This window comes from Erpetoichthys calabaricus, chromosome 9 (genome assembly GCF_900747795.2).
Source record: "Erpetoichthys calabaricus chromosome 9, fErpCal1.3, whole genome shotgun sequence".
Lineage (NCBI taxonomy): Eukaryota > Metazoa > Chordata > Cladistia > Polypteriformes > Polypteridae > Erpetoichthys > Erpetoichthys calabaricus.
Window position 1 is genome coordinate 99,996,692 of NC_041402.2, and position 13,261 is coordinate 100,009,952.

At 34.9% G+C, this 13,261-nt stretch overlaps 1 protein-coding gene across 1 annotated transcript in view; it reads left to right on the forward strand.

The window, feature by feature from the left end:
- The first annotated feature begins 4,721 nt into the window (after positions 1–4,721).
- Positions 4,722–13,261, forward strand: part of LOC114657590 (DBH-like monooxygenase protein 2 homolog) — a 73,752-nt gene continuing 65,212 nt past the window's right edge. The window contains exons 1-2 of the mRNA XM_051931752.1: positions 4,722–4,818; positions 11,944–12,227. Of these exons, the coding sequence (XP_051787712.1) occupies positions 11,952–12,227 (276 nt within the window). The 5' untranslated portion in view covers positions 4,722–4,818; positions 11,944–11,951. The remainder of the gene's footprint in view (positions 4,819–11,943; positions 12,228–13,261) is intronic.

Sequence of the window (13,261 nt, forward strand, 5' to 3'; positions counted from 1 at the left end):
GAGGTTTTTTAACTCTCTGGAGCAGGCTTTCTTCAAAGAACTCTCTGTATTTAGCTGAATTCATTATTCTCTAAATTCCGACCAACCTCCCTGCCCCTGCCACTAAAATGCAACCCCAAACCAAGGTGCTACCACCACCATTCTTCACCACATGGTATTAGGTAAGTGCAGAGCAGTGCCTGGTCTTTGTCAGATGCTTGAAATACTGGTCTGACCATGTAAATTTTTGTCTCATCAGACCAAAGAATCTTTTTCCTCATTTGAGTCTTTAAACTGTCATATTGCTCAATTTCAAGGACTTAGACACCGTCTCTACAATATATAAAATTATTTTACAGTCCCTCCCTTTCAAAGATCCAAGAGGACAATGGGAAAAAGATCTCTTAATCAATATATCAGAAAGGGAGTGGAAAGTAGCAATGGAGAGACTTCACTCAAGCTCCATATGCACAAAGCATACACTTATTCAACTCAAAATTATATATCGAGCACATCTGTCTCGCCTAAAACTGTCCAAAATGTTTCCAGGGCAAGATCCAACCTCAAGTCCCAGCCTCACTGGGTCACATGTTCTGGGCTTGCACCAAATTAACATCATTTTGGACCAAAATTTTTAAGTGCCTTTCAGACAGCCTTGTTGTCACAATCCCTCCTAACCCATTAACAGCTGTGTTTGGTGTTCTTCCAAATGGGTTTAAAGTGGAGAAGGACAAACAAACTGTGATTGCATTCACTACACTTTTGGCACGCAGACTTATTTTGCTAAACTGGAAGAATCCTAACTCTCCTCTTTTAAGTCAGTGGGTAACCAATGTTTTATACTATTTGAAATTGGAAAAACTCAAATTTTCAGTTAGAGGATCTGAACAGAATTTTTTTAAAACCTGGCAGGATAAAATCAATAAAATTTTAGAATAAGCTCTTAAAGCACTGAGGAAGCAATTATTTCTGTATTTCTTTTTCTTCTCCATTCATCTCTACTGGCCTATTAAACTCATCAATTTAGGTATGTTTACAAGCCTTAAGTTTTACCCCATTGGCCATGCTCTCTCTCTCAGGGGTGGGGGTCGACTTGTTTTTCAATCCTATTTTTTGTAAAAATTGATTGTTAAAATTAATAAAATTAAATAAATAAACTGTCATATGCTTTTTAGTTAAAAATGGCTCCCATCTAGCTAGTCTACTATAAATGCCTGATTGATGGAGTACTGATGAGAATGCAGTCCTTCTCACAGTTTCTTCAATCTCAGCAGAGGACCTCTGAAGCTCTGTTAGAGTGACCATTGAGTTCTTGATTACCTCCCTGACCAAGGTTCTTCTCACCTGGTTACTCAGTTTGGCCAGACCTTCAACTTTTGGAAGAAACCTGGTCATTCCAAGCATCTTCCATTTCACACTTGTTGAGGCCATTGTGCTTCTGGGAACACTCAAATCTCTAGGAATTTTTTTATACCCTTACTCTGATCTATGCCTTACCACAATTTGATTGCAGAAGTCTACGGAGAGTTCCTCAGACTCCATGGCTTGTTTTTTGTCCTGCTAAATAGTGTGAATTGTGGGACCTTATATACACAGGTGTGTGCTTTTCTAAACTATATCCAATCAATTCAGTTTGCCACAAGTGGACTCCAATCAAGTTCTAGACACATCAAAGAATAATTAAAACAAACAGGATGCACCTGAACTCAATTTGGAGTGCCACAGCAAAAGATCTGAATATTCGCATAAAAGGATTTCAGTTTTTGATTTTTAAATACATTTGCAAACCTTTCTTAAAGTATTTTTTCACTTTGTTATTATGGATTATTGAGTATACAGTAATCCCTCGCTATATCGCGCTTCGCCTTTCGCGGCTTCACTCCATCGCGGATTTTATATGTAAGCATATTTAAATATATATCGCGGATTTTTTGCTGGTTCGCGGATTTCTGCGGACAATGGGTCTTTTAATTTCTGGTACATGCTTCCTCAGTTGGTTTGCCCAGTTGATTTCATACAAGGGACGCTATTGGCAGATGGCTGAGAAGCTACCCAACTTACTTTTCTCTCTCTCTTGCGCTGACTATCTGTGATCCTGACGTAGGGGGTGTGAGCAGGGGGGGCTTTTCGCACACCTAGACGATACGGACGCTCGTCTAAAAATGCTGAAAGATTATCTTCACGTTGCTACCTGCTGTGTGCAGCTGCTTCGTAAAGCGACATGCTGCAAAGTGCTTCGCATACGTAAAAAGCTCAAAGGGCACGTATTGATTTTTCTCTCTCTCTCTCTCTCTGCTCCTGACGGAGGGGATGTGAGTTGCCGCCTTCAACAGCTTTGTGTCGCGGTGCTTCGCATACTTAAAAGCCAAACAGCCCTATTGATTTGTTTGCTTCACTGCTTTGAAGAGGAAGATATGTTTGCATTCTTTTAATTGTGAGACAGAACTGTCATCTCTTTCTTGTCATGGAGCACAGTTTAAACTTTTGAAAAAGAGACAAATGTTTGTTTGCAGTGTTTGAATAACGTTCCTGTCTCTCTACAACCTCCTGTGTTTCTGCGCAAATCTGTGACCCAAGCATGACAATATAAAAATAACCATATAAACATATGGTTTCTACTTCGCGGATATTCTTATTTCGCGGGTGGCTCTGGAACGCAACCCCGCGATGGAGGAGGGATTACTGTAGATTGATGTACAAAAATGGTAAATTTATCTATTTAATTTTAATCCACAATATGAAAAATTATATATAGAAGGGATCTGAATACTTTCTGAATCAATTATATAAGCATCAACCAGGAAAGCACCTGGAGAACTTCCTCTGAAGATAAAACAGATGACGTATCATCAATAAATATTCCAGTTCATTGTGATCAGTTATAAAATTCATGTGCCATGTGTTGTTCCCTATAATAAACATGCTTCCTCCCTTGCTTTATAATTCAGTCCAGTGAAGACATCTGGCTGTTTTGCAATTAGGCACATTTCAGCGAAACAAACAAAGTAAAAATAATAATAATAGGATCTGATGTCTGTTGGTATAGATGGTCTTCCCTGAATATTGTCTACTTTATTATTCAGCGACTGCATGTTGGCCAAAGACAATGCTGACAAGAGGAGGTCAGTTGCTGAAATGTTTTGCACTTACTTGTGTCCCTCCCCATTGCCTCCATTTCTTGGGTCACTTTGCCTGGTTATTTTTAGCTGAGTCATGTTGGTTGTGTTATCTGATTATAACTGATGGTAGGTGCTCCATATTTAATATGCTACAAGTCAAATTTTATATACTTGTTCTAGTGCTTAAAAAGATACATATAAATATATTTAAATTAACTGAATGCACAAGCAACAAAAAGAAAACAAAATTATAAACAGAACACCATAGATGTCTGTAAAGAAAAACCTGTAAAATGTCACCATTCTCCAGCACTGTAAGGTTAATGAGAGTTTCATCTAGCAAGTCAAAAACTAGTATTTTCAAGCTAGCCAGAACTGATAAAGCACTTACTTTTCACTCTATGACTTTCATGTACAATATTACTTAATTGTTTTCATAATTGGAGTGGTGGAACAGGTAGCTGCCAGTTTGTGTTTAAAGAAAAACAATGTGGATACTGAACTTTATGATCATACATTTGGTGTACTTCATTCCATTAAATTAAAGTTACTAAGACAGAATGATTTTTTTAAACAGACATTGTTGATGATAGTTATTTTTCTGTTAATTTTAACAAACACTCCAAAGCAAATACAATATGCTGTATCTGTAGTACAGATAGAATGTAATATCACTTTATTGAAGAAAGGCAAATGATTGACTTGTTTCAAACCTAGTTTTGTTAAACTTGACTTGCTTGCATGGAATGTTACTTGATAACATTCCATAAATAATAAAATCAATAAAATGTTAAAAAAAGGCAAATGGTTTTCTCCTGCCGGTTGCTTGGAAAATGGCATAATAGAACTATTAATTTACATTCTCCATATATTCAATATTTGTAAGTACATATATTTATTTTAACTTTATTATTTAAGCAGTTATTTTACATTCATAATTGTTTTAAAACAAATCAAATATATTAATAAAAGAATTTTCCGACAACTGCTGCATAATAGCTAAAGGAGATGACACATAGAGCCTGGCCTTGGCACTGTGTAGGTGGTAACGTTGTAGGTTTTCTCAGTGTTGGTGTCGTTTGTTTTCCTTGTACTCCATTTTTCCTTCCATACTCTAAAGGTAACTGAAAACTGGCTATTGGCCATGTGGGAGTGCAGCCTGGTGTATGTATGACCAATCTGCCCTCTAGGTTCCCTTCAATCCTAAAACTGAATTAAGAAATTTAACTAAATGGAAGAAAGAATGATTAGAAAGGCAAATATTACAAAGAAAATCAATTTCCCAATAAACGTTTGTGAGTACTAAGAAGTTCTGTGGATTTTATTTTGAAATTTCTTCTGTAATCCCTTGCCTTTTCTTTATTTTTTAAGTTATGGATTCAACAGTACACACTGTATTTGACTGTTGGGTCAAAAAAAAAATGTATGTCAAAGGGTACATAGTTCATCTATATACAGTATATCTTCATGTATGGATTTGTCAGAGTAATACCTTTCTTAGTTCCTGAGTGTGGCCCTTTACATTAAATCAGTCTGAAAGAATTTAAGCTGTTGCAACCAACACACACACACAAAAAAAAAAATCACGTGTGGTTTGGTCACTTCTCCAAAAATAAATGTCTTTTGTAGGTTGGAAATAAGCAGTGTTCGTGAACAGATTGATGCTGTCCTCATTCATCTGCGATTACAAGCAACTCTGAGAAGAGGACATTTGAAATATGTAAGTTTGTTTTCATAGTTTTTATTCTATCAATTGTCAATCAACTGAAACCGCATTCTCACTCTTAAACATTAAGAATGATCTCTTTTAAGTTTTATTCACTTTTTAACTATTTACTGTAAATGTTATAAACATTTTTAATTACTGTATATAATCTTGTCCTCAATAGCTACTAAAAGTACAGCAACATTTCCCCAACTATTAGTCTATCTAAGGTTCAAAACTGCAGCTGTCACCAAAATATATTGGTAACAAAAGCTGATGTGTTTAGATACTAGCTTGACAATTTAGTTAACACAGTATTTACAGTATGTACTATGTATTTACCATGAGAAAAAAATTAAAAAGCAACAATAACAAAAAGAATAATGTTGGCTAATAGTGTAAAAGTATAACTAGTGGAGGAAGTTCTCTTTCCTACAGATTGTGCTGCTTCCAGTATTTTATTAAAAACATTTATGATGTTAAAGCAAGTGTTTCCAGTTTATATGGAGCTCTTCACTGATGACTGGGTTACAGTACTACAAGGACCACTAAATATTAAAGGACCAACCACTGTACAAAAATTCACATTGAATTTTCCTTGTGTACTAAACATTTATTGAGTGTGATAATTAAACTTTATTTTGAAATGTGTAATATTTATTTAATTTAGGTAATGTCTTATAACAACAGTTTTACAATGATATTTATTAATGTATCCTTTAATAATTATAGAAAAATTAATGACATTCCAAATTAACATTTGTAGGTTTGTACTATTGATTTCATGAATTACTCTTTTTATTAGATCACATTGATGGAGCAATGTATTGCTTTTGTTGTTTATTGGTAACTGGTAGAGTTTTTTTTTTGTTTGTTATGATTCAGCAGATAGAATAGAAAGAGGAAAGGACATTATCAGAAAGAGCTAAGGATGAATTTGTTAGAGTATTGTTCATCAGAGAAGAGGAAAACACTGGCATTTAGAGCTTTTGTGGGTAAAAAAGTAAAGAAAAAAGATAAATGAAGACCTAGAGTTTAGAAAGGAAAATATCAATATAATATCCTAGATATTATGCAGTCAAAAATGATTTGAATTGGTCACTATCTCACATTTTTATGTGTAGCAAATGTTTATTCTTTAGTCTGTCAAATTAATTTGTTAGAATAATTTACAATGCCTCAAATTAATTGTGTGCTCTTCCATTACCTAGACACATTGTGATCAGGAGATACAAATTCAAATGTTTACCAGTTAAACATATACTGTGTGTCCTGTTCTATGTGTAAGCCTAGCACTTGGTGATTTTGTATTATTTATCTAATAAATGTTGGACAACCAATGGAGTAAACAATCCTGGACATGTCATTTGCTAGAGCGACACTGTCCCTGTACTCCACACAACTATTTGGTACCTCTTTCTTTAACCTGCTTTACTCTGGGGCCCTTATTCACCTTAATAAAAGAACAGGTGTCTGTCTGGTTGCTGTGTCCCTGTTATATGCTGTTTGGAATGGGATTCATAAAAGTACTGCTAATGTTTGTCATGTGCCATCAGTTGCAATGACAAAATGCAATGCGTTTTATTACTACAAATGTTTGTGATGCACCATCTGTTGGAATGACATATTCAATGCATTTTATTACTACATACATTACAAAATAATAAATGGTACCCTGCAAACGTTAATTATTGAGTCTGTATTGATTTGTTAGATTTCAACCTGTCTCAGATGGGTAGCACAGCTAGTGTGATAATAAAGACACTGCTTTTGTGAAAGAGTATCATAAATCTATGTCTACATGCCACACCAGTCATTGTTCTTGTTTAACGTATTGCAGTGAGTCGATGGTTAGTTAGACAGGGCATGATGATGTCTTACATTACATGACTTCCTAGTCACATGAGTGGCAACTGTGCCATTGCCAAAAACAAAGAGACTAAATGACACAAAATGACAGTGTCCAAGAGAACCAAAATGGTGGTGTTAAAAATAACAAAACATAACAGTAAAAAATTAAATTACATATTGAAAATAAAGGAGCAGACAAGCATGCATAATAAAAAAAATCATCTTGGTCCAATTGAAAACCATTAAAACACAAAAGAAAGTATCCAGTTTGGGAATTTAACAGCTGATAGCCAATTAGTTGTAAATGTTTTTTTCTTGTTGACCTCATCATCAGACTGTGATCTGCAGCCCAAATTCACACTGTTTAGAGCCAAGTGTAATGTACACCACTTAGTACATCCATTAGGATTATTTCCTTCATTTATATCCTCTGTGGAAAAAAATGTGGTTTGCTCTCTGCAGTTACTAAGAGGAAACTGACCCAAGTGCAGGAGTTCATATATTTCAGGCATTTGTCCACAAGTAAGGATAAAGGTTATTATGAGACTGAACAGCAAATCAGTACAGTATGAACAGTTGAGAGTTAAACCTGAGTCCTCAGAAAAGTTTTAATATCCCAATCAGTCTATATCCATATTCTCACCTAAAGTCATGAGCAATAAGCAGTGACAAATGACATATGATTATCGTCACTAGTGGCCACAACAAGGATTCTGCACTGGGTTCCTCAGTGACAAAAGTGACTGCCAATGCAGGAGGGTCTTGGAGTAGAATTGCTACATTTGTGGTTATCTTGGCATGTGGTTAGGATATCCCCCAACTATTCCTAGAAGTTATGTGGCATGTCATGCATTGCAACATGTTTCAGGGACAGTCCCGTGACAAACTAGAGGGATTATATCTTCTTTGGCTGGTCCGGGAATAAAAGGAATTGTTTCAGAAAGACTGAAAACTGTTCCTGAGGATAGTGTGACTTGGTCTGTAACATACATTTGTGTTAACATTTTAATACTCTTGAGTGTCGATGAAATCTAATTTTTATTTTTTATTATTATTTTATTATTTTAAACAGCTTACTACTAAAAACAAGATTCAACAACTACCCAAAAAACCTGTAATTTAACTGCATTTTGCATGTAAACATATTCAGATATACAGTACATCCATCCATCCATTTTCCAACCCGCTGAATCCGAATACAGGGCCACGGGGGTCTGCTGGAGCCAATCCCAGCCAACACAGGGCACAAGGCAGGAACCAATCCCGGGCAGGGCACCAACCCACCACAGAACACACACACACACACACACCCACACCAAGCACACACTAGGGCCAATTTAGAATCGCCAATCCACCTACCCTGCATGTCTTTGGATTGTGGGAGGAATCCGGAGCACCCAGAGGAAACCCACGCAGACACGGGGAGAACATGCAAGCTCCATGCAGGGAGGACCCAGGAAGCGAACCCAGGTCTCCTAACTGCGAGGCAGCAGTGATACCACTGCACCACTGTGCCGCCCTATACAGTACATACATATATTCAAACAATGTTATTAGCATAAAGTTTAAATGCAAATGTTAGAGATTAAGAATACACATTACCGTCTTGGAACCCGAAAAACCGATCATAAAATCAGACCCCGACTTATATGCCCAATCAGAAATGGAACACTTAATTTTTTTTTTTAAATCTTCTTGCCTCCTCAAATCTCGCATCAGTTTCTCAGACACATCGAACTTTATTGCAGCAGCGCTGTTACCAATGTCTTTTACTACTTCAATGACGTTTAATTTAAAACCATCCTCACATTTCTTCTGATCGAAAGCTCCATTGTAGATAAGGGATGCTCTTATGATAAAGGTGTATGAGGGTGTGAGATATGAAAAACACAAATCAGTGCAAACCTTGCTTCGGAATAGTTCAGGTATTACCAAGTGGTCACGTAGGCACAATGGAGCGAGAGAGGTTAGGAGGGCAGCGCGTTGCCACACCCACATAGAAGAAAAGGCAATGTGCTCCCAGGTTACTCCCTCATGTGGGCATTAGCATATCATAATCTCTTGGACCAATAGCGTGAGGTTTCCGTGTTCGACTTATACGATCAACATTATAAAATATACCAGAAATTATACTGTAAAATGAAGTCCCGACTTATCCGCAAGTATATACGGTAAACATTATTATTAAATTAATATATAATTATGAATTAAATGTCAAAAGACATGTTATGAAATGAGAATAGAACTATGCTGTATCAAGACAATTTTATGAAAAAAAGCATTTGCTTATGTAATATAAGTTAATACCATACTGCAAATTATTTTAAAAATGAAAGGCCTTGCCTGAATAAATTAACCTTCAAAAGTGAAATCTCTCCAAATTTTACAGAAGTAGTGCTCTCTGATTTATTTTTTCTAATTACATCTGAATTAAATTAAAGTGTTTTGAAAATATCACTCTATCAATACTATTCCCAAAGGAAACAGAATGAAAGCCAAAGTTAACATAAAGAAAATAAAACTAAACCTGCAAAACCCTACTGACTCTACATTTCTGGTCTTTATTTTTAATAAATTAATTATATTTTCAGCTGTTAAATTGCCTTTCTCAGTATGTCAGACTTAAAGAGTAGTATTGTTTTATAATAGTGTTTTGCACTTGACATTTAGTGCTTTGGCGAATATGTTTCATAATGTGCAGCTCAATGATATTCTGTCAGTTCTAAGTGGGCTCAAAGGAAGTAAGCATTTAACAGTGAAAGTGAGCTGCATCATTTTGCAACAGGTAGACTTGATACTGCAAATAACTGATAACTGTTTGAATTAGATCTGCATTATTGAGTTGTTTAGAAGGAACATATATTCTTTCTGTCAGAAGCTCTCATTTGAAGCCACAGGAATAGTACAGTTTGCTGTTGCTTCCACTGTCCCTCAAAATGCAAATTTAAAATTTCAAAATGCAGTGGTGTTTTTTACATCAAAATTCTGGTGTGTCTTAGTGCCTACAGCCTGAAAGAGACTGGTTTCTCCTGGGAAGCTAGCAATGAAAGAGTTCATACAGATGGTGTGTTTGTGTATGTTATTGTTTGCTTGTATGCAACAGCAAGAGAGTGAAGAAAAGCATGAAAAATGATCAAGAACTTAGCAGTAATTGTAACTCTTATGAGATCTGCACCTCTGCTTAAATCTACTGGATAGAGTATGTGACCAAAGCCACTGCTGAGTCTGGGTAAATAGCCAGGCTTAGATCAACTATAAATCAACCATAAATATACATACAATGCAGCATTGATTGGGATACATCAATGTATCGACCATATTGGAGCTGTCAAGATCCACTTGTAAACCTTTCTTATTTCTCAATAGATTTTTATAGAATTTGTTTTGTTATTTTTAAGACATGTTAGTATACAATTTTTCATTTTACCTAGTAAATTATTTGTAAAACTTTGTTAATTAAAAGCTGCAGGAAGAAGTGACAGTATAAACCACAATAAATAAATAAATAAATAAATAAATACCTAATATGTTTGGTTTTCTCTAACGGAATATACAGGCAATACAGTAACACCTATTCAGTATACTGAAAAAGCTCCAATACAAAATACATACAATAACAGGTCATGAGATTAATTAATTAAAAGAAACCATGTGGAAAATAGTCTTAATTCAACCACAACACCATACAATATAATGCAAATTCTCTGTTTTGCAGGTGCCCAGTGCTTTTCTAAATTTCGCGGTGGAATTACCATTAGATAAGACCTCAAGTTGTCTCCCAAGCACAGGAGTATGACAGATTGTTGATTCCAAACTTTGGGCAAGTAATTTAAATACAACTCTATACAAACTCATGAGCATTAATATCCTTCTAACAAAATTATTTTGCACATACTAATGATAATTTGTAAATATACATGATAGCTGTAAAATTAAGCACACAAATATAATAACATGAAAATTAATTATTTATGTCAAAACAAGAAACTGTAATTTAATACATATTTTGTCATGAATACATTTACACAAATGTAACTGAACATAATTGCCTGAATTTATAATCTCAAAAAGAACTAAATAGGGAATTCTGGTTATAAAAAATACAAACTATAATAAAATTTAAACACATATTAAAGAGCGCCTTGTTGTGAAAAATGCCCCTTTCCTGTCTTGTCTGCCGGTTTCTTCTGTACTTGTGTGCACAGACTGCACAGTTATGAGGTTTTCTGTCAAAGTCACAGATAAAATTGATTCACCCATATGCGTTTAAAATGAGTGGTCGACCACTCCAAGAAGGCAGCTCTCTGACATGCCTGTCTGAAGCGAATGTTGCATTTATGTGTTTACACCATTTCCCATGTTAAGATTGTCCTTTATCACTTTTAATTCAAATCATACCCTTCAAGTCATTTGTTGGTTATTTTTTTATTGTGATTTCTTGACCTTCAGTTTTCCTATTATTTTTTATAAAAAAAAACAAAATTGGATAGGAAGCATAATACAATAGCTACATGTATCACATTTTGCTTCCCTTACTTCTGACCTCTATGGCAGCAAAATGTGATAGGGTAACAACAAATGGCAGAACACAGGCATCAAATTATATAACCTTTTCCAGTGATTATTGGCTTATTTTTAAAGGCCTTTGCTCAGCCAGTTTACTGAGTTTAAGATAATAATGACATAGCTAGAAGTGTGTAAGTTTACCGCCTTGTGATAGCTACCTGTTTTGCTATCAAGTAACCACTTATTCAGAGCAAAGTACAGTACATTCCAGATACAATGGACTATGATGGGGAAAGCCATGACTGCTAAAATGTCCAATATTTCAATATATTCTACTTGTTATGTTTTTATATTAATACACAACCATCCATCCGTTCATTCATCAATCTGTCCATACATACATCTAATGTTTATCATACACACTTAATACAGCTCTGTTTTGTGCTGGAGCCTGGCCTCATTTAAGTACTTTAGTCCATGAAACTTCCACACATTGAATTTTTTCAGTTTTAGTTAACTAACCTCTTACCATTTGGTGTTCTTAAGATAATGACTTTGACGATTTAAATAAATCAAAATAATGTAGTGTTTAGTTGTTTCATAATTTATACTCCACCAACATAAAATGCAACATTACCATATACTGTAGTGTGTTTTTCACAATTTTTCAATATTAGTCACCACAAAGTTATAATACAAGAAAATGTTGTTGACCCCAATCTGCAGTTGCTCATCAATTCTTTTAACAGTACTCGTCACTGTATTATGTATTTCTTTTTACAGCAGTAAAGATGATCAGCAAGTGTGGTGACCTGCTACTCTGCATTTTTGCCTGGTGCTGCTCTGTGTGTTTCTCTGCCACCACATTGCTCTTCACAGAATATCTTGACTCAGCCAACCTGGTGTCTATCAGCTGGGGCTTTGATAACAATGGGGGACCAATCACATTTCAAGTTGTTGCCAATACTACTGGGTGGGTTGGCTTTGGATTTAGCCCCAGTGGAAGCATGACTGGATCAGACGTTGTAATTGGAGGTGTAAATCCAGATGGCACAGTTTACTTTGCTGTAAGTGTTTTAAACTTCTTATTTTTAGTATATGACATACAACAAATATGCAAACTCTTCTAAATATCCTTTCTAACTCTAGGCTTTTTCTGCATTTAACCAAAGCCTTCTAGTCAGGATGAAAAACATTATAACAAAACATTATAATGTTCTAAATCTCAACCTGACTCATTTTGTCCCTCGTGTTTATGAAAGAAATTGCCACTGACATTCAAGTCATTATAAATAGATAGACATTAAATTGAACCCACGGGCAAACTGCAGGGTTACAGAAGCTGTAAGAAAAAAAAAAAACACACAGAACTCATTCAACATTACAGAACAAATAAAAAAACAATAAACAAAAGTGCCTTAATCTAATTAAATCAACATAATACAATATAAACTGTGTCTAAAATCCATTTTTTTGCCTTTTCAGTATAAGTCAATATTTCTCCATCCTGCAGCTATACTATGTTGGGCCTATTCAATATTAACTTTTGCAAAGTGCCATCTATTGGAATTATTTTATAATGCATGTTGTAACAATATGAATCACATATTCCATTCCAGCAGAGGGCACATTGCAAACATTAACATTGCTGTTTAGAATCCTATTCCAAACATTGTATACAAACTGACACTATAACTTAATAAAAGAAATTTTAAATAGGAAAAGTAGAGGTACCTCAAAAAACAGCTTCCTGTCCATTTCCAGGTATCTACAATGCATTTCAACATACAGTATTTCAAAGTAATCTACTGCTCACTTTGAAATATATCAAATTAATTTCAAAATATCTTAAAATAGACAGGGACTTCCATGGAAAATATAGGAGGTCATCTTAGATTTAGTTGAATTTCAGAATATCAAAATGTGTACCAACTTATTATAAGATATCTTGAATTGCATTTGAGACATCTTCAAATGCAGTATAAAATTTCAAGATCTCTTGAAACAGACATATTTACAGATATCTGTAATTCATTTTTAGATATCTTAAATGTCTTTCCACATACCTTGAAACATATATTGAGATGTTCCGAGATGTTAA